This window comes from Epinephelus fuscoguttatus, linkage group LG1 (assembly GCF_011397635.1).
Source record: "Epinephelus fuscoguttatus linkage group LG1, E.fuscoguttatus.final_Chr_v1".
Classification (NCBI taxonomy): domain Eukaryota; kingdom Metazoa; phylum Chordata; class Actinopteri; order Perciformes; family Serranidae; genus Epinephelus; species Epinephelus fuscoguttatus.
Window position 1 is genome coordinate 23,170,356 of NC_064752.1, and position 26,693 is coordinate 23,197,048.

The 26,693-nt window shown below is 42.2% G+C and overlaps 1 protein-coding gene across 4 annotated transcripts in view; it reads left to right on the forward strand.

Moving 5' to 3' along the window:
- cacna2d2a (calcium channel, voltage-dependent, alpha 2/delta subunit 2a) overlaps positions 1–26,693 on the forward strand; it is a 206,311-nt gene that overhangs the window by 176,531 nt on the left and 3,087 nt on the right. For 3 of the 4 annotated variants that reach the window (XM_049591377.1, XM_049591355.1, XM_049591368.1), the window contains 25 exons: positions 5,354–5,403; positions 7,700–7,789; positions 9,625–9,693; positions 10,318–10,392; positions 10,475–10,549; positions 10,674–10,745; positions 10,894–10,965; positions 11,140–11,201; positions 14,155–14,231; positions 15,366–15,380; positions 17,329–17,389; positions 18,581–18,678; positions 19,182–19,272; positions 19,370–19,432; positions 19,587–19,690; positions 19,812–19,910; positions 21,550–21,641; positions 21,735–21,782; positions 21,898–21,969; positions 22,060–22,212; positions 22,361–22,413; positions 22,586–22,641; positions 24,240–24,363; positions 24,713–24,822; positions 25,094–25,176. In XM_049591377.1, coding sequence (XP_049447334.1) covers positions 5,354–5,403; positions 7,700–7,789; positions 9,625–9,693; positions 10,318–10,392; positions 10,475–10,549; positions 10,674–10,745; positions 10,894–10,965; positions 11,140–11,201; positions 14,155–14,231; positions 15,366–15,380; positions 17,329–17,389; positions 18,581–18,678; positions 19,182–19,272; positions 19,370–19,432; positions 19,587–19,690; positions 19,812–19,910; positions 21,550–21,641; positions 21,735–21,782; positions 21,898–21,969; positions 22,060–22,212; positions 22,361–22,413; positions 22,586–22,641; positions 24,240–24,363; positions 24,713–24,822; positions 25,094–25,176 — 1,964 coding nt within the window. The remainder of the gene's footprint in view (positions 1–5,353; positions 5,404–7,699; positions 7,790–9,624; positions 9,694–10,317; positions 10,393–10,474; positions 10,550–10,673; positions 10,746–10,893; positions 10,966–11,139; positions 11,202–14,154; positions 14,232–15,365; positions 15,381–17,328; positions 17,390–18,580; positions 18,679–19,181; positions 19,273–19,369; positions 19,433–19,586; positions 19,691–19,811; positions 19,911–21,549; positions 21,642–21,734; positions 21,783–21,897; positions 21,970–22,059; positions 22,213–22,360; positions 22,414–22,585; positions 22,642–24,239; positions 24,364–24,712; positions 24,823–25,093; positions 25,177–26,693) is intronic. The other variant, XM_049591360.1, reaches the window with a different exon arrangement.

Below are 26,693 nucleotides of genomic sequence, written 5' to 3' on the forward strand. Positions count from 1 at the left end.
TCAATACACAACAAGCAGATGTGGTCTGCTCGCTGGTTTGAAGAGCATTGTATTGACCCTAAAGTCTTCTTTGCATAACCACATATAAGCTGAGCAAAGTTCGTAGATCAAAAGAGTCACAAAGTCACAACTGCTACTGATACAAATAGATTAATAAAACCATCCATTTTCTGTACTCCCATTTCCTGTCTAGGGTCATTGAGTTAAAGATCACAACCCAGCATAAACTGGGAAGAAGCCGCTCCTTTCGAAGGAATAACTCATACAGAAAGACAGGCAATTTGAATATCAGTGCTTACCTCTGAACCTCTACTGTTATTATGTACTTTATAACTAACAGTGTGACTTAACACCCCCTAAAAACCTAGTTTTTGCTGATCTCCAGTTGACTAACATCTCACAGGTTTTTTTCACGAGACATTACTGTTGGGTGTGATTACAGGTGCATCAAAGCACAGCTCTGACCGCACCACACAGTGATGCCCGCTGTGGTCAGAAGTGAAACACACTCAAAACTTTCACCCACAACAGGGCAGCGTAACACTACTTTTCAGCCAGGTGTTAAGTTATTCTTTAACTATTCTGAGGTAAATATTAATAGAATGAAATGAAATATTAAACCCAGCCTGTCCCATTACAAAGCCATCATCACTAGGATTTATCCAGGTGTCTGTCTTACTGCACGTGATGCTCAAATTAATATTTTATTAAGCTAAAGCAGCCGCAGTCCCTAAAGTACCCCAGCAAACAGGCAGCCCTGCCTCTGACAGACCGTCTGACAACCCATATGATTCAGCTGCTCTTCCTGTTAGCGACTGCGTCCGCATGAATCTCATCCTGACTCACTTAATCCGGACTCAGACTGCTATTGCTGCACTCAGTTTTGAACACTGTTATTTTTTTAATCCATAACCCACTTCTCTTGCTCTCTTTGTGGCGTGATTTAATATTGTTTCTCAGTGTTGCAGTTTATCTGAAGCTGCTCCTTTATGAGGCCTTTAGCTGTCTGTATGAAGCCTCGGCTAGCGGCTGCTGCTGATTAGCTTATTGCCAGTGGAGCCAAGTGCTTCAGAAGTATCTCCCCAGAAGTTGTTATTAATTAGCAGGAGGAGTCTGGTAGCAGGATGATTACCGTGCCATCTCCCTGTCAGGCTCGGGGAAAGTCCAGGATTACGCCTCTGTGCCAACATGCTCTCTGCTGTTCGCGACTGTAGTGATTACCATGGTACTAAAGTCTATGCCAACATAAGACAATGGTGTTGACACGCCAGCCTCAATGGAGCTGTCCTCTCATATCTTCAGTACTTATTACTCTTTGGTATCTCACTCCACCAGAGCCAGCTCCCTGACACTTCCGCAGGCCCTAACCCTTCACCCGTGACATACACACATTTCGCCAAACAGCAGCAACACGCACACACAAGCGCAAACACGCACAACTAGGCCACTTGGAGATGCTAGCTGTTGTCTCACTTGAGCTTCAATCCCATTTTAAGAAGAAAGTAACCTCTCTGTGACTCTGAGGACAATGAAACCATTTCTCCATGCTCTCACACAGTGTAGCAAAATCCAAAACAGAAAGGAGAGTTATCTTCCAAAAAAAATAATAATAATAAAAGGTGAAGCCGAGGATGAAAGCAGCAAATACGATATACTGCAGTGGTGATCCTAATACCTCCACAATATGCATTTATAATCCTAAATAGGAATAAAATATCACATAAATTCACGATGGCCATCCACAATGGAAGAATAGTTCAAAGTTTATTAAGTAAACTTATACCAGTTTATATAGTGTCAACAGAAATCTTGACAAGAATACTCAATATGCTTAGAAAGGAGGGCACAGCAGTCTACACAGAGGGAAAATTCATACTAACATTTGACTCAGCATTTACTTTATGTATATTTTATTTAAAGCTGCTACAAGGAACTTTTAACTGGATATGCAAAAGTCTCTCCTTTCTGCTGATGTCTGTGCGTGACCTACAACAGCAAATGAGACCATCGGTGTGAAGATAAGCTATTTCTACATAGTGTATATCCATACCTTTAGGAAACAGTCTCCGGGTCCGTCCCAGGTCGCTTCCAGGACGAAACGATTTATGGCACTCAGACGGCACACGTCATCTTACCTAACTGCTTACATTTAGTGACACTTATAAATAGTTGCTATTCCTCCTTCTCGACCCAACGTCCGCGGGGAGTTAAAATAGCAGCAATCATCAGGTAAAAGTTCTGTGAAAGCCTTGGACTCACCAACAGTCAGCAACGTCTCAGTCACACAGAGAAAATCCAATCCTCGGGAAGTCAGGAAATCCTTCAGGATAAACGTTTTGTTCGCTAGCGATCTAGCATTTACCAGCCCAATCCTGGCAGGAGCTGGCGGGTCCACGGCATTACCTGTCCGGGGAGCCACACACAGAGGCCGCAGGTTGCGCAGATTCACCCCGCGCCAGCGGGGACAAGGAGAGCAGGGGCTGCAGGGGTGGAACACCTCATCTGTGCCGACGGCAGGTACCGGCCAGGCGTCGACAGGGTCCAGCGAGTACAGAGAAATAAAGAGGCGAGGCACCGCTCCATACTCAGTCCAAGAAGCCGTGGAAGTGCTCGCCAAACAGGCCTTCAGCCTTACCAGCCGACCGCTGCGTTTACCCCGGCGGCGGTGGCGCTTACGCTGGAGACGTGGAGCTGGGGCTCGGCAGAGGTTTTCCCGTCTTGTTGTTTCATTCATCCCCAAAACAAACACATGCGCGAGCCAGGTAAGCGTCTTTACGACAATACGCACCAGAGCTCATGGGAAATGTAGGCTTCATTCCGGCAAAACACTACCGCTTTTGTCCACAGGGTCGCCAAAATCAACTCAAAATGAAAGTTCCTTGTAGGGGCTTTAACCTACAACACACAATTACCTTTATGTAGAATGCATCATTCAGTCAAAAAAGACATGGTATAAAGGGACAGTTCACCCCAAAATTAAAAATACACATTTTCCATCTTACCTGTAGTGTAAGTATGTATGTATCTATCTATATTGTTTTGGTGTGAGAAGTGGAGTGTTTGAGTTATCAGCCATAGAGATGTCTGCCTTCTCTTGAATATAATGGAACTAGATGGCACTCGGCTTGTGGTGCTACCAAAATAAAAAAACTTTTGAAAAACTCAACAGCAATGTTTCTTTGCAGAAATCATGACCTGGTTACCCAAGATAATCCACAGACCTTGTTGTGAGCAGTTTCATGTAGGAACTATTTTCTCTCCACCAAACTACACCCACTAACAGTATCACTGCACAGAGGGAAGCGTGCATCTTCTGCTAGCTCACCTAGCACCACTGAGCTAGCTAACATTACAGCTCAGCCGAGGAGGACAGCGTTAGTGTTTACATCTTGCACTGTCATGATCACAAGCCTCTTGACCATGAGTAGATGCACACTTCCCTCTGTGTGGTGATATTGATAGCGGGTGTAGTTCTGTGGAAAGAAAATAGTTCCTACATGACACTGCTCACAACAAGGTCTGTGGATTAACTCGATTTCTAAAAAGCGACAAGGGTTGGGTACCATTCTCATTTGAACCAATACTGACACCAGTTCTGGTACCTTAAATTGGACACTGGTACACAACAGTACCTTATTTTGGGTCTGTACTTTCTCTGTAATAATAAAAATGTGATTTTTGAAAAAGCTGCAGTGATGTAATCGACAAAAATGCCATTCTGCTCCTCTGCTCTTTTCTAATCACACATAGAGCTAATCTTCTGTCTTCATCTGTCTGCCTGCTTGTGTGTATGTGTGTGTGCATGTGTGTATGTGTGTCTGCTCGTCTAGCAGTGACACTAGACTATTAGTGAAATAATGTGAAAAAAGAAAAAAAAGACCAGACGCCAAAACTATCGTGGCAGATCACTGGGAAGCAGACAGAGCAGCTCTGGAGCTTCTTAGCTGGATTCAGGGGTGCTTCCACCTCCTGTCTGAGGTTGAACCTGGCAGCTCTGCAGAGCTCCATTGCCAGCCTCGCTTCCAGGTTTCAGCACGCTTTGTGGCACTTCCACCTCTTGTCTAAACCTGGCGTTCTCCCCCAGATGCACTCTCAGGTACATATGGAAAAGATGGATTTAACGTGAATCGGTACTCGTTAGTACAGATGTTATTCTGTCGGTAAAAGTACCACTTCGAGCACCACGAGCAGAGTGCCATCTAGTTCTCTTATATTCGAGAGAAGGCAGACTTCTCTACAGCCAATATCTAGATTGATAAATATCTCAACAGGTAACAGGAAAAATATATGCTTTTGATTTTGGGGTGGACTGTACCTTTAAACACAGTGGTTGTGATGTATTTCATACCACAGTCAAACAGACCCCGAATTTTCCGTTGTATTTGTCTCAAAACAAACAGACTTCATAAATCTGAGAATGACATTAGCGGGAAACTGACTCCTAATAGTGCAGAGGCATTATGTAAATGAGTTTTCAGAAAGAAAATAGGTTATTGATTAAATTCATAATTGCCCCTCACACAGCAGACCTCCGTTGTTAACCTGCGCAGCACAGCGGAGATCCACATTACAGTCTCACTTTTTAGTTACCGCCTATGTTTTCTACTCTTCACCTCTTGCTGAGCTTTGCCCCACACCCACAGATGCCATCTCTCTGGCACACAGCCAGAAACACTGTGACAAACTACTGCTCGGAACAAAACTATAACAAATAGCTGTGCCCTGTGTGTGTATGTGTGTGTGTGAACCACAGATTGTGCGTGCAGAGATGTGTACGTATGTGCACGATGTCAGCTCGCTCAAATGTGCAAATGAATGAAACGGAGAAGGCAAATCTCGACACAAACCTCTGTGGCACAGTGCATATAATGTATCAAAATAATGAGAGTCATCTCAGCCTTTTAACATTCTGGGGATGCTGTCTCCATTTCGCCGCTCTTTGTATAAACACTCATGGCTTTAATAACTTGGGGAGTGGCGTGGTTATTGACCCAGTCGGTCACTCTCCTCCATTCCTAATCAGCAGCAGCAGTGCCTGGGGCTCAGCATTCCCAATGAGCCTCCACATTTACATCCTACAGCACAGCCACGAGTGCAAGGAGGTCAATGGCCACAAGCTCTACCAAGCCTGTTCGGCCCAACGCCATCAGCCACAGATGACGGCGTTACGTGTACCTAATAACATGGAAGAGATTAGACTCCAATCTACAAATGGATCAATTTCATACACACACTGCGACTGTTTAACTTCGAAAATGTAGACAGAATATGATGCAGGTGGGCACCATGATGCAGGGTGGATGCAAAACTCTCTGTTGGAATAGTGTATTGATTCTCTCCTCTTAATCTGCAGGTTACTACTTTGAAATTCCATCGATCGGAGCCATCAGAATCAACACCCAGGTAAAGTATACGGAGTGTGTACAAGCTCCTGAATGCACCTTTGTGAATACACCAAAAAAAGGCAATTTGAAGCACGGAGCCAGTCCATTCTTCCTTCACGGCTGCTTTGATGATAATTATACTGATTGTAGATATGCTTTTAAGTGTTCCCTAACAAAAGGGACAGAAGATGACGCAGTGGGATGGTTACAGAGAGGAAGTGACAGAGTTGAAGATGGAGCGATAACAAATATGGTTGTGGTCTTTTGATGAGGATGTTTGTGAAAGCTCTGAAGTAGAGACTTTCAGATCTCTTTCTGTCTTTCTTTTGCACACACACACACACACACACACACACACACACACACACACAGGCACAGGCACACACACAGGACCCTGCCGCCCCCCACTCTTCCTTGAGGCACTACGAGCTTCTAGGGCCCCTTGGGATAACCTCATTCCAGCTGTAGAAATTGACTCAGTTGCTGGGAGGTGGGGGAGCTACAGCAAACCCCCCCCCCCCGTGGCCCCGGTGAGCGATCAGACCCCAGAATATACTGTCAGCTGTTCCATTAACTCCGGCATATTTATATTCTGAGAACTGCCACTTACTCTAATAGGTTTTCTGAAGGTGGGTGACTACAGCTCTCTGTAGAGGCCCAGAAGACACATTATTTAATCGTACTCTGCCCTTCAACATCACACACTCATCACATAGTCTCTTAGATGGCAACATTCAAATAACAGATGGACCACAGATGGCAAAAATATTATTATTCATACCGTCCTGAGTCATGCAATTATGTAGGAAGACTTGAAAATAAATGGCAGTATATTTTGTGTTTCTGAGCGGATACATGACGCTGGAGTTTCTAGTGATTTGTGTCGTCCATTCTTTGTATAGGATCTCAGTGGAGCAACAATAACAGCCCAGGCTTTAGTTGGGATGTTTGTCTTTAGAGGCAGCGTGCTGATGAGTTTGCACTCTGGGATTACTGTTGTTACGGTACCCATGGAGACAATAGCATTTAATCAACATGCAGGGACACTGCTGGAGTCTATATGGCTTCAGTTCCTTTGGACCACATATCTCCAGTTGCTGACTTTTTATGTTTCCTAGATTGTTCTAGCCAGGCGGAAAATTTCCCCCATATCCCGTGAAAAGGTCTGGCTGTCATTGTCCTGATGGAATATCTCCCTGTGGCGCGTTAAACCGGACTTTTATTGAGCTAATAATAGAATAGGTTACGCCTGTCAGCACCTCACTGTTCAGGCGATGGAAAAACAAACGGTCAAAAGCATAATACTGAAATGGCTGTGTGCTTATACAGGGCCCCCCTTTTGTGTATTGAGGGGAGATACAAGGGTCAGAGAGCTGCGGTAATGTTTCCCTTTTCGCTGCAAAATGGGTGGAAATTTGTCATCATGTTAAAACGGCTAATGTTTTTAAAATTAACATTTGACCCTGCGAGAGCCGCTGCATTCACACTGATCCTGTTTTTACATTTGAATACGTTGTGTTTATACATAAAGATAGACATTTGGCATTATAGCTCGCCGACTGCTGCTGAATAGGATACTAAGGATGATTTCAGAGCTTTTGTAAATGTTGGCAGATGTACGCACAGTCAGTATAATTAGAGATTTATGTTGCTGTCTCTGGTCCTTATAATAACAAGACACTGAAGGCTCTCAGTGTGATCGTCCCATCCCTGGTAGGCTTTTTTCCCCCTCCACACTGTGCTGCTGCTGAACATGTCATGAGGTCACTCACTCAATAATTTCACCAATTACACATCATCTCCAAAATGACAAGAATCAATACATTGTTTACAAAAAAAGAGCATCTCAGCCGTTGTGCGAGGTGGCTCCTGAGAACAGAAGAATATAGTGAATATGATGTATTACTAGTGGACTTAACCCCTCACCTCTATTCACAATAGCTGTGGGACATTTTCACAGTGCCGGCGATGACAGTAGAGCCTGTGGGAGAATGGCCTGTTTGCACGTCGTGCCACTGACACCCCTAATGTGTTTTTAATAGCTCCTTCATAATGATGAGAAACGGCCTTGAGTGGCTCAGGACTGGAGGCTTTATGGCTCGGCAGGACTGGGATGCTGCTGCTGGTGGCCCACTGGTTTATGTGGTGACAGAGAGGAGGCTGGTCAGGGTCTCGTAGTTTTATGACAGATGAACGTTGGCTCTTCCAGCTCTTCGCTTTTAATGCCTCTACATGACAAGCACTATAAACGTTTGTTTGATTGTGTGTGTTTATTGTGCGTGATCACACGAGCATGTGTGTTTTTGCTGCTGCAGGAGTACCTGGATGTCCTTGGTCGTCCCATGGTGCTGGCCGGGACTAGAGCAAAGCAGGTGCAGTGGACAAACGTCTACCAGGATGCTTTGGTAAGAGGGAACTTCTTTTCATTACCCTTGAAGTAACCTTTAGAGGAGAGATGCTCCCACACAATTTCTTCTTCCAGATACTGATTCTGATACCTGAACCTGCGTATCGGCTGATACCAAGTAACAGCTGTATTCTAACCCTGTGTGGATATTCGATCATTGATATCACAGGGTACAGATGACCCCGGCCCAGGGCCTTGGGGGGGGGTCAATGAAATGTCTATGGTTGACCCTTAAATGGAATCAAGTACAACAATTTACTTACTGACTAATTTCACTGACAATACAAGTTATATGTTTTGACATGATAAATGTATTTTTATCATTGAAACACATTTTAACGTGCCATCTGATACTGAATACATGCAAATGCCATGGGTCAGATGCTCAATGCGCAGGACTCACAAGCGCGGCCAGTGTAAACATCTGAGGCAGACTGCAGCCTGACTGTCTAAGTCAGGGTGCCTCTCCCAAAGTCAGAGGCTCTGACAGGAAAAGCCAGGGTACAGAGAGAACAAGAAAATGAAAGGAGCAGAGAGGCAATGGGCAAATGTCTGGCAAGAAATGTGAAGAAGCACCAGACATGACAGGCGAAGCTCATGCTGAGAATTTAGGCAGAATATTTTTTAGCAAATAAAACCTGCTGTAGCAGGCTCACTTCTAAAGCTACATCATATTAAACTAGAGAAGCTTAGGCATCTATTGGTACCAACCATGTTATGCTATCTTGTCGGAAAGGGGCACAAAAAATGCTTCAAAGTTATGTTACATTTTGGCAGGGGAAAATGATGTATTTAAATATTTCTGCATACTGGGGTTCAGTGGTGTAGTGGTTGTTGATGAGGTGGGTGTGCTACAAGGTAGATGGGTAGATTACTGAGGAGGAAGTAGGTATACTCTCCTATATATTCCAGTGGCTTTATGGCTGATGGGTGGGTATACGCTAAACAGCCAGAAAAGAGGTGGATATACCCCGTATTCCTGTGTATACCCTCCACTACACTGCTGCTGTGGTCCCTATATAGTCTTGAAATTACATAAGTGGGTATGACTCGAAAACTGGGTGTTCAGAGCCATATACTCTTTACACTATTTCAGCTCTGCAGATAATTTGACCAAAATTTGATTGAAAGAGCCCTCAAGATTCAATGAGGAAATGAAGAGAAAAGTTATGTTTGCTCACGATTTGATCTTATGATTTAATACCATGCAGTAATTTCCTCCCCCCCGATGGGTAGGGATGAGGGGCTCATTTTGGAAAATGTTGTCCCCCTGCCCATATTACCTAGTGGCTGGCCTGGTTGTATGGCATGGCTCTGGTTAAACCCTTTGTAAACCATAAACAAAAAACACAGAGAATGAATGCTTACAATATATAGACTCAAACAAAAGCAGTCCCCCTCCATCATCACGTATAATCCATTAGAAGTGTGTGGAAGTATTTATCTGCAGAGATTCTGCCCTCTGCCTGTATTTTCTTATTTTCCTCTTATTTTGCTATGTTCAGAACATTCCTGGAAAAGCGCACAGGTGAGGTTGCGAATTTATAAAAAGGTAGCAACTGGGTGCCAGACTGTAAGCAGCAGGCATCCAAGAGGAAGCTACAAAAATTGCAGAAACAGTGCTGAAAAAAAATTCAAATTCAGGGAACGAGAGTGAATCTGGGGTTGGCTTTCATTTTCACCAACGATACTGTTACAAACAGTAACCGAGAATTCCTGCAAAGTATAATGTTAAACACAAAGTCCTACTTGCAGTCACAACCTCTTAGTTTATTCAGTTTGTATAATGAAACAAAGCAACATTTTAACTTGGATTTCTAAATGTGTCCTCAGGGTTTGGGTCTCGTCATCACTGGGACGATGCCGGTCTTCAACCTCACTTTTGACACCGTAAGCTCCCAGGTAGGAACAACACAGCAATACAAGACATGGAGCTTAAAATAGCTCACTTACACTGCACGCATTATGACTCATAGCCCAGTTCATCATTCATATTAATGAGCCTTTACCTTCATCATTATGTAAAAACAATGTTTTAATTGTCATTCATGTGGTTAAGGCTTCATAAGGTTATTCAAGCAGAAACAGGAGTTGGAGTAGCAGGTGGGCTCCAGGTTTTATTTTGCGCCTCTTTGCTGTCGTTGACCATCATCAGTCATTTGTAATGGCGACCACACAGCTGCTGCTCTTCTAGGCAACACCTCCCCCCTGAGGTGACGACAGACATCACAGCCACCCATCTGTAGACTCTATTATCATCCAGAGAGAGCACAGATGCATCCAGCTTTCAGTGTCCATGACCAGAGTATTCACTCTGAGCTCATAACAGTGCTGCTGCAAACTGACTCAATTTAAGGTAGACTGTAAAAAAAATCTACTAATCAGATTGCAGTCAAAGTGATAAGTCAATGATGGCATGGAGATGTTGTCAGTACTCTGATGGCGCAGCTACCGGCTCTCTGTGATTCTCTCTGATGCCGGTGCGGTTGTGGATAAAATGCTAATGATTATGTATTCCTTCTACAGAACCAGCTCATCCTCGGAGTCATGGGAGTAGATATCGCAGTCAGCGAAATCAAAAAGAAAACACCTACATACAGAGTGAGCATGTCACACAATCAATTTCACTCTCGTATCACTTTCATATTGGTGATTATTGAATCATACCACTTTTCATGTGCAGCTTGGGGCCAACGGCTACACCTTTGCTATCGACCCAAATGGCTACGTGCTGCTGCATCCCAACCTGCGACCCAAAGTAGGTCCAACTAGAAACGCAGCATCTAATGAGTTAACATGCTTCTGAATCTGAAGGTAAATTTGGGCGTTTTTCCGGCTGACTTACCTCCTCCGTCTTCCCCTGCTTTCCCTCTCTTGTTCAGATCATTAACTTTAGGGAGCCCGTCACTCTGGACTTTCTGGATGCAGAGCTGGAGGACAACAACAAGGAGGAGGTAAAAACATCTTCTCTGAAAACATCATTACTATCAACTTGTGTGTCTAATATATGTTTAATTTAATCATTTTATTTGTGAGTTGTTTTTCCCTTTTGTGTACCAGTGCGCCTTCTCACGCTGCATCATCTCCCTCCCCTTCTTTTAGATCCGTCGACAGATGATTGATGGGAAATCGGGGCAAAGGAAAATCAAGACGCTCATTAAGTCAGTTGATGAGGCAAGTCATCAATATATGAGACTCAATCATGATCCAAAGTAGCACCTTCCTGGATGGTGTAGTAATGAACCTGAATGACTCAGTATGTTTAGGATCTGTTGTTTCTCTCCAATTATGGAGAGGTGTTCTGAGGGTGTGACGGCGTTACATATTTCTCTTTGTGCTTGTCAACAGAGGTACATTGACGAGGCCATGCGCACATACACATGGACGCCTGTGGATGGTACAGATTACAGGTAGGTTTGAAATCAAACACTCATCACCTGACCTCAGAACCAAAAAGATTGCGCAACTTGAACCTGTGAGTGAAGTCCAACTTTGATACTTTTGATTCACCCAGTTTGAGTCCCAAGTCTCAGATTTACGGTTGACAGCTGTTACTCATCAACCAGCCGTGTTTGTTAACTGGAGCTGCCACAATCATGCACTGTGAAGAGACTATCACTGTATAAAGGCAACTTGCTCATCTGCAGTCTGTATTTGCATAAAATAATTCATCTGAATCACCCAAATTAAAGAACACATTTTTTTCTCTCTCTCATAAAAACCTTCGACAGTACTCTAAGCACAAATTAATTGCGTAGTTTATTCATCTCAAAACTTGGTTGAACATTTGAGGTTGCATCGTAATGACATTTCCTCCAGGCAGCACTTTGCAAATTACAGTTTATGATATTCAATAGTCCTACAAATGCCTGGTGTGTGTTTTTACATCTGCTGGCAGCGTGCCTGGGCCTGGCCGAGTCTGTATGAGGCTTTCTCTGCACAACTCTATTAATATTCAACTCAAAGGGAAATTCCAGTGTATTTAACAATCCTCATGTGTTACTGTTGAGGCCTAGAGTCTAATGCTAAGCAGACATTCAAAGCTCTACTGTGTCATACATCCCACCCTTTAGAGTTTAGGGACTTTTTTGCACATAAAACTGGTGATGTTGGGTGTTTCTGTAAATCTTAATTATTCGGCTATAGCTGTAGCTCAGTCTGAACCTGATACAGTCACAGCCTGATTTTCTATCTGTTCCAATTAATCCTCTTACTGGGTAATGTTTTAGCTTTGTATAGCACCACAGATTAAGAGATGGGACATGTATTTCTATTTCTTTCTCTTTTTAATTTCTGGCTTTGGAAGAAGAGTTTATATTTGTAACATAAAGCAAATGTAGGTCAGACAACGATGCTGTAGGGATAACAGGTTACAAAGTGAAACTAATATTTCTCTTTTGTTTGAACCCTGGTGACGTTTCATTTGACTCAAACAGTGACAGCAATGTGTTGCAGATATTAGGCATGTATCAAGCTTCACAGGGGGTCCTGGCTCCAAATGCACAAAATTAGATTGTTCGCTAAATATATTTATAGAAGAGTGTAGTAAAAATGCTAAAATGGAGTGGGGTTTTAAATGAAATTGACTTTCTCTCCATAATAATAGCCCACTGGTTTATTACAGTGCTCAAAGATACCTTCCATCATTTTTAGTGTGTAGTGCAGTTTGTTAACAAATTTATTTTTACATTGATTGTTTCTTCGGACATTGAATAAAGGCTCTTAATGGTTAACTACTTTCCTTTCGCACAAAACAGCAGTCTTCCTCACCTGCAGCCTTTTGTTGGCACATTCCTGCCATCTGACAGTCAGCGGAGGATCATGAAGCCATTGGCAAGAATGTGCCAAACCCCCCTTACGTTTGTATGTTTGCATTCTTGTGCAAGTGTGTGCACATACAAACACAACAAGAATAAAAAAAAAAACATTGCTCAGTTGGTGTCGAAATATCCACAAGCTACCTTTAAGATTGATCCTTTGCTGTTTTATGACGTCAAACTAAATAAGCCATGAAACCTTTTCATGGGACCTCTAAATTAGCTGCGTAATACCCTTTTCCCACCAAATTTAGCAGGTGTATGAAGTTTTGTAACACAGGAAAACATGCTAAAAATAGGTGATACTTCGTTCCCATTGCCAGTAGACGAGTGCCCCTTTCTGTTTTTTGTTCTGGTGTGTCATGTTAAGGTCACAAAATCACTGAAAAACAGGTTAGTAAACAGTAAAAAGCAGTGTGGAGGACAGTTAAGATCGTTTTTTTATATCTGTTACTTATTCAGTCTCTCTTTCAAACTCGGTACAGACTAATTTGGAACGATGTTGGAGCACTGGTTGGACAGAAACGAACGATATTTGCAGCTGGGACAGCAAAGAATTGCAGAAGTTAATAACAGTTGTGTCAGTTCATTCAGTTATTTTCCATAACCGCTTACCCTGTGAGGGGTCGTGGGTGTGCTGACATTGGGCAAGACACCCTGGTCAGGCTGCCAGACTATCACAGGGCTGACACATAGAGACAGACAACCATTCACACTCACATTCACACCTACGGTCAATTGTCAGTTGCATCTCCACAACCAGTTAACCTGCATGTCTTTGGACTGTGGGAGGAGGGCAGAGTACACAGAGAAAACCTATGCTGACATGGGGAGAACATGCAAAGTCCACACAGTAGGGCTCCCCCACCTCAGGGTTCGGTCATGTCAGCGTTACACCAATTTCTGTGACCCGTTAGAGAGCCCATGACCCATCCCTTAAACCCTGAACACTCAAATACTCACAACACTAAACAGTTTTTAAAGGGAGTCTAGTATTTGGTCACAGAATTTCAAGGGTCATAGATTTCATAATATCACTTGAAAAGGGTCAAAATTAGTGTGTCCACCCAGGTGTCGTGTTTTTATCACTTATCGCTCAAGTGCCAAAAGCTGCAATACCTTGAACAGCCACTTGAAGCTGGCTGTGAAAGTAATTGAATCCCCATAAACCCCCATGTTAAAATGTCCAACTTTACACCAGAAATAAACATGTTTACAGACTGGTACAAAAAAACGACTTTGGTCTCTATAGCTAATTTCAACATTCATGACAACTGTTCCGACTGTTTGATATATAACCCACCTGTTTACATTTTATTAAGGCTTTAAGTTGTGCATAATTAAGAGCGTGCCTGGCTTCGAAAAACCAAGATGAGTCCACAGACCAATGGGTGACATCACAGTGGCTGTTATTTTATACAGTCTCTGGGTTTTTTGTCCAGTGGGAAACCTGTTTAAGTGAGCGTCCCCGACTGTGTGTGTTTTTATGTTAATGTATTTACATGTGCTTGTCAATGATTCTCTGCGTCTGCCTCGTCACCTGCAGTCTAGGGTTGGTACTGCCCACATATAGTGAGAACCACATCAAGGCCAACCTGAGTGACCAGATCCTTCAGGTGCAGTGTAAGTACCCGGGAATACCCAGCATCCTTCGCTCTCTGTCTCTCTCACTCCTTCTCTTTCTCTCTGTCCGCTCTTTCCTCGTCTCTTTCTCCCAAAATATGACCTTATGCTCTTATTCAGTCCTTTGTCCTGGGTCTCCAACATCATCATAGGGAGTGTACGAGCGGAGTGGCCTGCCCTGCTCCCGCCCTCTTCCCCCCTTCTCCCCCGCCCTCTCTACGCTCTCTGATAGGCAGGATCATACCTGAGTCCCCCGACTCCTCTACTGCCCCCTGTTCCCTCCTGTCTTCATGCTGTGCTGTAAAATGGTGATGTTTTTTCTTCACACTGGCTGAAGAAAAAAATAACTGAACTGACAGAAAGGTGAAAGCTGTGGTTTTACTGTGTTACTCAGGTGAAAATAATGGTGACTTCTGTGCTATTATTTTTTTTGCCAAATGCTCTCGCCTCTTCTCCACCAAAGTAATGATTCTGAAGCATCTGTGTTCAAAGTATTTGATGTTCTGACAAACTGTGAAAACACGCATGCTTTTCACTCCTTATGATGAGTTTTATGATTTGGGGAATTTTCCTTCTGTTATGTGTGTGATTTCTTTTTTCTTTATTATTATTTTTGTTAGATTGTGTGAAATGTTTCTCAGCTTTGGAATCATTCAGTATATAAACTCCCACACGGCCCGGGATCAGGGCTCGTCTAATGTGGGAGTTTGGGTATTTGTGGGTCTGAATGGGGACACGTGTTGTCTCTCTCATTCTTTCTTTGTCCAGACCCTGTTACTCCCTCTTTTCCTGTTTCATTTGATTTTTCTTTTCTTTTCTGTTCGACCATGGTTATCTCTCACAATTACTGGTTTCGTCTTTACTGTTTTCCTTTCCTGAATTTCCCAGTTTTCCTTTTTTTTCCTTTCTTCCGTTGGTTTTTCCGTTTCCTCGTTTGCTCTTTGCAAATAAGATGTTTGCTCTTCATTTGTTTTTCTCTTTTGTCTTGTTTGACTTAAATTGGTTTTTTTCTTTCAAGAAAACAATATTTTTATTCAAACAGTAATTGAATAAAATATTGTCTGTGATCCCCCCCTTCCCACCCGACCCCCTGTTTCTTTTCTTGCTCACTCCTTCTCTGATGGATCCACACAGTGCCATACACCAAGGGCAAGTATACTCCATATTGGTCCACGTTCCCTTCCTTTACTTCCTACTTCCTACCGCTGCCTCCTTCCCACACCTCTCGTCCTTAACCTCTTCCTGCTGCCCCCTCCCCTCCCCTCCTCACCTCCTCCTACCCTCACCTGTCCCAGCCTGCTTGCCTCTGTTCCTGCCCGTCTTGCCTTCAGGACTTCCTTCCTTTTTCCCCCTCTTTTTCCTCCTCCTCCTCCCCCTCCTTTTATCCCTCCTTCTCCTCTTCACCCTCTTGCTGCAGCTCAGATCCCACATATCTCACGATGGCTCCTCTGGCCCCCAACCTCACCCTCCTCCCCATGTATCCGCTGCCCCAGAAGCAAAAAAAAGAACAAAAAAGAAAAACACCTACTGCACCCAAGGAAGACAGATATACATGTTCTCTGTTAAAACTTGTCTTTTGTCCTCCCTCCTAATCCTTTTCCTTCTGTGGATAGCTCCAAATGGGTGGTGTCTGCCTCCTTCCTCTCTCTGTCTGTCTCTCCTTCTTACACTTCTTTCATTTTCTTTCACCATATTTCTCTCTCTTCCTCATCTTCTTTTTTACATTTCTCTTTCACCATCTTTTCTGTCTTTCTCTCTCTTTGTCTTTTTCTTACAGTGTCATTAGCTAATAAATGTCTTAACTAATTCTCACACTAGGGATCAGGTTTTGGCAGATCTTTAATTAGATTTTTAAAAACTCCCTCTTATTAGCACAATAGCTACATCAGTTGAGTTTATAGAGCTCTACGTTCTGTAAAATATTTCTAGTTGTTTGCTGTAACATTTTCATAATCAAGTAGGTAAACACACTAATCTGAAATGTTAATTTTATAGCGCTACATCTTAGCTATAATAATGCATCAGCACATAGAGCTCATGTAAGTACTGCTTTTTATCTATAGTAGCGTAAATAGGGAGCTCTTTTATAACTACATATATAAAATAAAAGATATTCATTGTTTGTTAGCTGCCGTAGTATCTCGTCCATAGCTGGAGACGTCGCAGCAGCCTGCAGACTGACCCTTCAGGGCTGAGCTGCCCGCCCAGGTCCTCCCATGTTGTCAGGTGTCAGGGTGCCGCTCGGCGCAGCGCCTGACTCCTGTGTCGTCCCTCTGTACTCCCTGTCTCCATCGGCTTGTCTCCCTCCCTCCTCACCCCTCAGACTGCCAAGGGCACGGCCCAGCCATTCCTCAGTAAACCCGACCCCGGATGTGCACGGCATTGTGGGCGGAAAACTACCTGGGCACTCTATTTTAGCTCTAAAATTTCCCTCCTCTGCTGTACACCGTTACAGGTCTTGACATAATGAGAAAATAACACGTTGGATTCGTCGCGCCTGTTGAGGCTTTAATGCTGGTGGATATTTTGTGCTCTGTTTTGCCTGTGATAGATGAAGTTGCCCTTCGACATGCCCTTCACAATGCAATGCATCTCCTCTGATTATGTGTCTCTCTGAGCCCTCTCCCCTGCCAGTCTGAGGGGTGACCACTTCCATCAGGACCTTCACTCACCTCCCCCCTGCAATAGTTGGCCATGTTGATGCCTGCCTGATCTAAAAAGCACTCATTATGGATAATATGTGTGAGAACTTGCTTCCTGACTCATCACGTCTCGCAAGTCAGTTCTCGGACATCCAAAATATGTTAGATCAAAACCGGATGAATCAGAAAATGTTTGTTGACAAAGTGATGAAAAGAAAAAAAAAAGAAGAAGAAGGTGTGAGTGCTTGTGAAACTAAAGCAGTTATCCATTGAGAGTCAGGTTCTGTTTTGGGCACCATATTGGCTAACGCTAGTGTTCCCATGATACCTCACTGTTGCTATGGTAAACTCCCTTCTGCGTCCCTGCACCTCTGAAGAACAGCTGCTGTTTACCCACAACTCCCCACTGCCCTGCCCTCTGCTCTTCCCGGATAATCTTCCCCTTTCTGTTGCAGATTTTGAATCACTGCTGCCAAACAGTTTTGAGTCTGAAGGACATGTATTCATTGCTCCCAGGTAGCCCTGCGTGTGAATGCTTGGTGTTGTTCATGGTCATCAGTGTTTGGTCTTGTCTTTCAGTACACTATATACTTCTCTTTTGTTGTTGTTGTTGTTGTTGTTGTGTTGGCTCCACCTTTAGCATTGTTTATCTATCATCTTCTTTCTTAAATAATTTCTTCTGTGATGTTGAGTTGCACTGTGTGGAAGTGGTTGGTTACATTTATTTATTTTTCAGTCCAAGTGGTGTGTTGATTTGCTGTCACAAATTTAAGGAAAATACAAGATTCATCATAATCTCCTAAGATGATTTTTTATTTATTTACCCATTCTCCTCCCTGAGTTGACCTTGTTACAATAAGACATTGAAGCAACATCAAATCTTTGCATGCTGCTGCCGTTACATTGTATGTTTGTATTACACATTCATATTTAGGAGTTATTGGTTTGGTTGTACAACATCACGTTAAAGATATACTATGCAGGATTGTTGGTTACTATACTTATATAAAAGCTCGCCAGCAAAAGTGAGAGTAAAAGCCAACACCACATTCACTCTCGTTTGCTGTTTCACCTTGCAATACACCTGCTGCTTACAGTCTGGCACGTGGCCGCTACCTTTTTCTAAAGCCCCGACCTGAGCGCCGTCGGAGTACACACCCATAAACATCCCAAACACAGAAAATAAGAAGACAATACAGGCAGAGTCTTCACAGGAAAATACATGCCACACACTTCTAGTAGGTCATAAGTGATGATTGAGAGTGATTACTTCTGTCTGAGTCTATACATTGGTTTTTAGGAAAATCCTGCCTAGTATATCTTTAAGGATAAAACGGATATTGGACAACAAAAGCAGTGTATGTGAAAAAAATTCTCTTTGTATGTTCTGTTCTGTTATCAAACCCTCATGGCCTCCAGCTGCAGCCTGAATTCCAAAACACACTGATACAAATCACTCTTTCATTGTGATGCCTGTGCTCCACATTCACATTTTGTCCTGATCGACAGCCATCTTAGCATATTGGAATTTGAGCTTTAAGACATGCATGCTGCACATGATAGCATCACGTAACACGTATATGGCTTCACGCATACCTGCTCTGTGTGCCCTCTATAAAGGACAAGTAAGGCAAAGTGTAAATATTGCATAGAAGTGTTTGTTTTTAGCTTCTGTCTCCGAGTTAAAATGCTGCGTTTGTTCCTCAGGGAGTACTGCAATGATCTGGAGCTGTCCAACAACAACACTGAGTTCCTGCTCAACTTCATTGCTCTCATGGAGAAGGTGACACCAGACTCCAAACAATGTGAGGTTCTTTCTTTTCCCTCACACGCAATCGCAATGCATTTTATTGATTTTATATTCAAGATTGACTTTAATGGTTAAGGCTAGTGATGTTATATATTTTTGTTGTTGTTGTTTTTTTTCAACAAATCCCATAAAAAAAACATTGAAAAGACCAATAATTTTTTCCCAATGGTAATTATTGTATTTGTAGCCAAAGCTATGAGCAAAAAATTACGTTTTTAATTTTGCCACTGAGCTTGCACAGAGACAAGGTGAAATATATGAATTTATTTTGGCTGGAAATTGGTGACACCGTCAAATTTTGGGGGAGGAAATCTTATGTGTTCATATTAACTATAATTATTATTATTTTACGTTTGATTAGATTTGACTCTGTTTTAGAAATCCTCTCATTTGGTGCAGTTTTTTCTGTTCCAGAAAAGAGGAATTATCTAATGTGGATAAAACTGACATTCTGTTTGTTTCCACCCTCTCTGGTCATCTCTATTTAATCATGTTTAGGTGACAATTTGCTCCTTCATAACCTGATTCTGGACACTGGCATCATCAGGCAGCTGGTGGAGAAAGTGTGGAAGAATAAAGACTTGAATACGTGAGTGTGATTTGCCAACACCGAGGGTCTTTTGGGATTTGACTCTGAGTGAAGTTTAGATTTGATACCAGTCTCTTTTCTCTACCCTGATGTTTAGATACGGCTTTCTGGCTGTGTTTGCTGCATCAGACGGAGGTGTAACAAGAGTGTTTCCAAATAAGTAAGTGCTCTACCCGTCAACTGTGTGTCTGTTATGTTTGTCACTTTATTCTCTTTTAAGGCAGTAAGATGTGAAGACTTAAAATGTTTGAGTATAGCGGGAGGTTTGTACATCAGAGATTTACAGCCCCGGTGTCGGTGCTCTTAAATCTCAGGGCTGCAGAAACCTGGGAGGAAGACCCTGAGCCGTTTAATGCCAGCTATTACCGCCGCAGTCTCGACAACAAGGGCTACATCTTCCGTGCGCCTTATCGAACAGGTGAATGATGCTCTCTTGTTGTTGGGTTATATATCTCACACTGAGCCTCGTAATGTGTTTGTGGCTCTTTGTTTCTAACCCCCCTCCCGGCTTGTTTCTCTGTTTTGTTTCCCTCTTGAAGCCCGGGACGAGCTGCTGAACCCAGAGAACGACACCATAGGGATCCTGGTCAGCACAGCTGTGGAGATCACAGTAGGAGGGAAGACCATAAAACCTGCAGGTGGGTTCAGCCCTGAAAGAGGAAACAAAATCCTTATACTGATACAGTGCAGGATTTTCCACCCAAAAAACATGTATAAACACATACAAGAGTAATTCCTCTCTGCCCTCGGCCTGTATTTTCTTATTTTCCTCTTATTTTCTGTGCTCAGGACATTAATGAGCTCGTGCCTCCACAGCACTTTGAAAGTTAGAGTGAGAGACTTTTACAAGAAATTAACATCTGTTACATTCAATACTTTGCTAAACGAGTTCATACAATGCTGATCGAGCCTATCACAGCCAGGGAAAATTTCAGTGTTGGGTGTCTGTGCGACATTCCTGTGCAGATGCATCAGAGTGATGCATTTTACATCAACCAGCCAGAGCTGAAGGGGACAGGAAGATGGGAGAGATGAATTTACTTATTTTACATTTGATTTGTTTCTATTTTGTTGTGTTAAGGTCTTTGCACACTGAGTCCGTTTTTACGGATGCATTTTTTTAATCCATGATCCAGAAAATTGTTAGGCACAGAAACCTTGCACACTGATTCAGGTGCGTTTTATTGTTCTATTCATTGTGAAAATTCGCAGTACTGACAAAATGAAAAAACGCATTTTCTCCTTTGCCTCTCTCGACTGGAGTTAAATATCTGGCTGTCATCACTCCCTCCCTGTGTCTTGCATTTGGCACCGCAGCTGCATGAAGGTCTTGTTGTTTCCAGCTGTCCTCCCTGTCCATCTCCACATTATGTGTGCGGTGTGCTCCTTCTCGTCATCATCATTATCCACCAGAATATTATTATCTGACCTGTTGAACATGAGCTATCTGAGTTAAGAAATGATTCTGTGCACTCCATGTTTCTCTGTCTTGTTATGGCTTTGTCCCACCGTCACATTTTCTTCACTGATTCTACGTCATACAGCTCTCTAAAGGCTTCTGACAGATGCAAATAATGCAAGACGCTGAACCTTTTCTGAATTTTAATGATGGACAAAGGTCTCAGACTCAGTGTGCAAATGTGATTGACGCAACGTGAGGTCGTATTTATTTTCAGACTTGTGACAATTTCTGATGAAAAAACAGACTCAGTGTGCAAAGGCCTTTTTTTCTGTTAGGCACTGCTTTTCATTTTGTTTTCTCAATGCTTCATCTGTGTGTGCGTTATTCTGATACTTCTTCTGATTCTATATATTTTGACTGTTTGAAATGAAGATTTTTTTTAAACAAAAAGGAAGGGAGAGAAACCATAGTGAAGGAGCAGCAGCTAGGAGTATGGTGGAAGCTATGTCAGAAAATCCAAAGATGCGAGAGATCCAAGAAGTTTCTGCAGTGGATGCTCCAGATAAAAAAAGAAAATCTGCATTCAGAGGAAGGATTTAAGTAAAGAAAAAAAGCTCACTTGTAGGCATACGTCATAAGCACGTGTTGACAGTGTTTATGTAATTACTGTCATTGCCAGAAGGGGGAGACAAAAATTCTGCACTCCAGCTTTAAAGAAAATGTTTTAAATCCAGGCAGAGATAGTTACACATTTGTGTTTGTGCTTCTTGTCACTTTGTGTGGACATGTACATGTTCTGCATCTATTTTTGGGGCCTTTTTTGTCCTTTTGTATTTTACATTTTCATCTCATTTCCGCACTTCTCTTTCTCTCAGTGGTCGGAGTGAAACTGGACCTCGAAGCCTGGACGGATAAGTTCAAGATTCTTGCCAGCAATCACACAGACGGCCACCAAGGCTCAAATACGGTGAAATATACTTTAAGAAATATATTCACATGTTTAAGTCCTCAGCAGCAGTTTTAAGATGCTCAGCTGCTAACTTTATTTTCTCTGTGACAGTGTGGACCAAACAGGGGCTGTGAAATGGACTGTGAAGCCAACAGTGAGGTAAGTACTTCTGCAGCTATCTGAAGAGCTTCCTGTATTCAGCTCCATCTACTCCATCATAGCACTGTACATTTTGTGCTTGTAACTAACACCCTATCTTTGCCTCTGTGTGCAGGATCTCCTGTGTTATTTGATAGATGACGGTGGATTCCTCATCATGTCTAATCAGAAGGATGACTGGAACAAGGTGGAGTTGATAAATTAATTTGACCACACTGACCATGTTTGCTTGTGTATCTTTACACTCAGCTTAACTACTGTTTCTTATTCCCCACAGGTGGGCATGTTCTTCAGTGATGTTGATCCCTACCTGATGTACGCGCTCTACAACAATTCCTTCTACAACCGCAAGCAGTCATTCGACTACCAGTCTGTGTGTGAACGCATGCCCAACAGTGAAGCTGGAGCTGCACCCAGAGGAGTGTTTGTGGTAAGAACAACATGGTTTCAAAAAGTAAGATAGATGATAATGAGTTAAATCATTGGCAGATAGAGAGACTGATATTAAATTGAAATATGCATGTAATCCAGTTGATAGGACGATCTTATTGTTCCATTTTTCTCTTCTGTATCTGCAGCCCACAATTGCAGATTTTCTAAACGTGGCTTGGTGGACGTCAGCAGCTGCATGGTGAGTCATCAAGCTCGAATAAAATTAAAAAATTATAACACACAGTACACACATAATGTACCTGAAGAAAATGATTCGGTGGACATTTCTAGTATACAGTACCATTTTCACTGCAAATACATTGCTGTAACTCATCAGTTACAGTACTAAGCCCCATCTTGTGTCTCCACAGGTCCTTGTTCCAACAGTTTATATACGGACTGGCTTATAACAGCTGGTTTGTCACAGGTGGGTTCAAACAAGACAGTCATTGAATGTTATCTTAAAGGGAGTAGGAACAATTGAAGAGATACACTTTTTAAGTTAGATGAGAAGATCGATACCATTCTCATGATGTTTGTGTTTTAAGTACGACACTTAAAGAAGGGAGGCGTGTAGCCTAGCTCAGCACGGGAAAACTGCTCTTGGGGTCTCATCTAAATTAAAAACACCCCCACACGCACCTCTAAAGCTCACTAATCAACTCCTTCTACGTTGTTTGTTCAATATGTAGACAACCAGGAATGTAAAAACAACAATTTGTGGGGAAGTTACTGAGTCAGTCTTTTCGTCTCGCTCTCAGAAAGAAGAAAAACTGGAATATAAAAAAATGTAAACTATTTCAGACCACTTAAAACAGGGGTGTCCAAACTTTTTTTTAAATGGGAGCCAGATAAGATAATGTGAAAATACCTGGGGGCCAGCTGGTTCTCGAATCATATGGGTCATGGTCATTTGGGGGGTGAAGTATTCCTTTAAGCCTTAAAGAAATACTTCACCCCCAGATGACCATTTGTGTATAAATTATTCAATCCGTACTGCACTGAAATCACAAGGAAATCTTTCTTTTTCTTGTGTGCCTCCATGGTGAACAAATAATCCAAAAAATGTAGGAAATTCTTGATGAATTAAGGTAAAAGATGTCGGTGTTTCACAGTAGCAAAGGTATATCAAAACATCTGTTTACAAGCTCCCACATTTATCTAGCCGTATGCTCAGTGCTTCCCAAACACATGCATTTTGACTAAAACTCAATATTTGAATCTGAACTGAAAGTGAAAGGAATATATGGTCTTTTTAAAGCCAGACTCCACTGACAAAAACAGTAATTTTACCTCACTGAACACAGGAGCTGTTGATTTAAGCAGCCTCGATCGGTTAGTTTGTTTGTGTTATTTTGTGATTTTGATGTTTTAACGGGTTAGTTTAGATTCAGCAAAGTCACATGATAACATAAACTACTGATCAAGGCAGCAGTAGACCAACAGCTCCTGTGTGCGGCAAGGTAAAATTACTGTTTTTGTCAATGGAGTCTGGCTTTTAAGAGAACATAGATTAGTTCCTCTTTCAGTTCAGTTTTAAATATGGCGGTTTAGTGAAATAGGCATGTGTGTGGGAAGTACTGAGCATACGAGTAGATAAATGAGACTTGGATTATACTGCATGGGTTGTGTGAGAGTTTGTAAGTGAATGTTTTTATATAGATTTGCTTTTTTGATTTTTCATTCACCCTGGAGGTATCCATGGGGGATGAAGCATTCTTTTAAAGTAAAATTGGAGTTATGAGCGATAACTTTAAAGTGCACTGACTATGTGTAATTGAAATACAGGATATCGTAGTACTTAGTGCGCAGTGTTCTCATGACATCACTTTGTTTTCAGCCTGGAGTCCACACACTGTAAATACAAGCTGTGTAAAGAAATGGTGAAGGAGAGAGATTTTACTGGCTTTTCCAGGCCAAGTGCAGACATTCATCTCTGTAATCCCATTTTTAGCATCAGATCTAATAAATCAGCCAAACTGACAAGTGTAACTCTTATGTCTTTGTGCTCTGGTGATGCTGCAGATGAGGTGGATGCAGAAGGAATCGACTCCAAAGAGCGGAGTTGTGTAATGATCCAGACCCAGTACTATTTAAGTAATCTCAGCAGCTCCTACAACATTCTGCAAGACTGTGGCAACTGCTCCAGGTCCGTACACACACACAGAGCAACGCACAAACACATGTAAACACACATGCACACACCACAAAGAATCGCGCTGTGACAGAAGCACAGTTAGCAAGACGGATTCATCTTTCTGTCGGAGCTAATAAACTCTGCTGATGATTAAACCGCATCAGCTTTAATGAAACGGTCATATCATCGGCTAAATGAGCCTTATAAGACTGTCTCATGAATCTCACTGATCCATTAGCAAATGAGGCTGTGATGTAAGTGAGCAGAGGGGGGTTGTTGACAGAGTTGTCTCTCTCTCTCTCTCTCTCTCTCTCTCTCTCTCTCTCTCTCTCTCTCTCTCTCTCTCTCTCTCTCTCTCCAGGCTGATTCATGCCAAGAGGATAAACAACACCAACTTGCTGTTTGTGGTGGCAGAGAAGATGCCGTGCAACACCTGCGAGATCGAGAAGCTGTCCCAGGAGGAGGAGGAGTGTATCCTTTTTTCACATTGTGCACCAGCTGGCGGAGGAGAAGACACACTAGATTTTATCTCTTATTTCCATACCTGTGGAAACACAGATGTGTCACATTCAATTCAAGGTTATTTTTATCATGATAGTGTGAATTATGACCAGTCATTTTACATCTGTAGGACTGCATCAGGAGCTGGTGTGTGGGCAGATAATGAAACATTGTGAAAGAGAGAAAGAAGAAAGACGAAATTCAAAGGATTTTAATTTTCCTTAATCGAGTCAATTTTCAGACAAGGAGGAAAATCCATGTGAAGAAATGACTGTGGCGCGCTATCGAAAAGGACCCTCCACCTGCTTTGACAATAACATCTCTGTAAGATTTTCAGACATGATATCAATAAGCACATTTATTCACATTAAACCGTCTTTCAGCTGAATCATATTGCAATGATGTAATCTCATAATGCTGTCGTTTTATTCCTCCTGCACAAATAAGTGGTTCTGAGAAAGTTGTAATCAAAAACTGAAATTGAAGACCAAAACAGCAAAACACAGTTGATTAGTTTGAAAATCAGGCCGACTATTTGATGTGGTTTTGCAAACATTATTTATATTGTGTCCTAAATATCTTTACTTACATCATTATGAATGATTTCAGCATCATCACTCAGCCCTACATACTGCACAGGCACACAGCATGACAGAGCACATACAGTTATTGGCTACATTTAAGTTTTTGACAACTGTAATCCTTTGTCATTCAAGGAATAGTTCAACATTTTGGGAAATAAGCTTCTTTGGTTTCCCCTCAAGAGTTAGATGCAAAAACTGATACTGCTCGGGAGTCGTGTCATCACAGTGAGGTTGCCAAGCAATCAGCAGGGACTCTAGAAAGTCACCGCTCCCAGCCAAGATACAGGCTGTGCACTACATTTACAGTCCACCATTTTATTTGAGTATCCATAATAAAACATGACGTGCGCACTACCTTCTGCATTCCCACAATGCAATGTTCCGGATTTTATAGATGCTAAAATCACAGTTGCACAACTCTCAAGCTGTCAGTGACGATACAAAATGAAGATAAGAAGTAAGTGTCCAACATCTCAGTTTACTGCTCACTGTTAGGTGTGTGTTAGAAAGAGAGCAGAGAGTGAGTGAACAAGTGATATCGGACTCGGCTGTGGTCCGCCATACTGCAACTTGTTTTTACTTTAGTTTTTGTACAGATTAAACGTGTGAAGCAACATGTTGATTAGTGTGCTGTAAGTTTGCGGGGTAGGCAGATTTTGTTTGGACAGTGATGAGTAGAGTAAACAAAAATGGTACTCAAGTAAAAGTATTGTACTTTTATGATTATTTTTGACTCAGGTAGATGTAAAAGTCAGAAAAATACCTAATTGATAAAGAGTAAAAAAGTATCTCATAAAAAACTACATAAGTAGGGAGTGACCTTATCAGATACAATTTATTACATCACTGTATTACGTTCACACAGGTCCTTAACAGGTAATAAATTAAATGTAAAGTGCACAATAATTATCATAAGTGCCATATCCACTACCAGACAAATAACTAAATACATACATGCTGTTAAGCATTGTCTAAAACGGTGGTTCCCAACTGGTGGGTCATGGTCCATCAGTGGGTCACAGGTCCATTTTGAATGGACCGCAAGTGACTCACAAACATATCAAATTTGTAAAAAACACTTTATTTTGAAGTACAGTGAATTTCCGGCACCGAGTTTTTATTTTGAAGTGCCGTTTCTTGCCATAGAGTGAGTGAATAATGGACAGCTACTTGATAGAGACAGCAAACTAGCTCAACGACATGACCAAACACAAGCATGACGCTGAATGTTTTAAACTGTGTGGACCTTGAACTAAT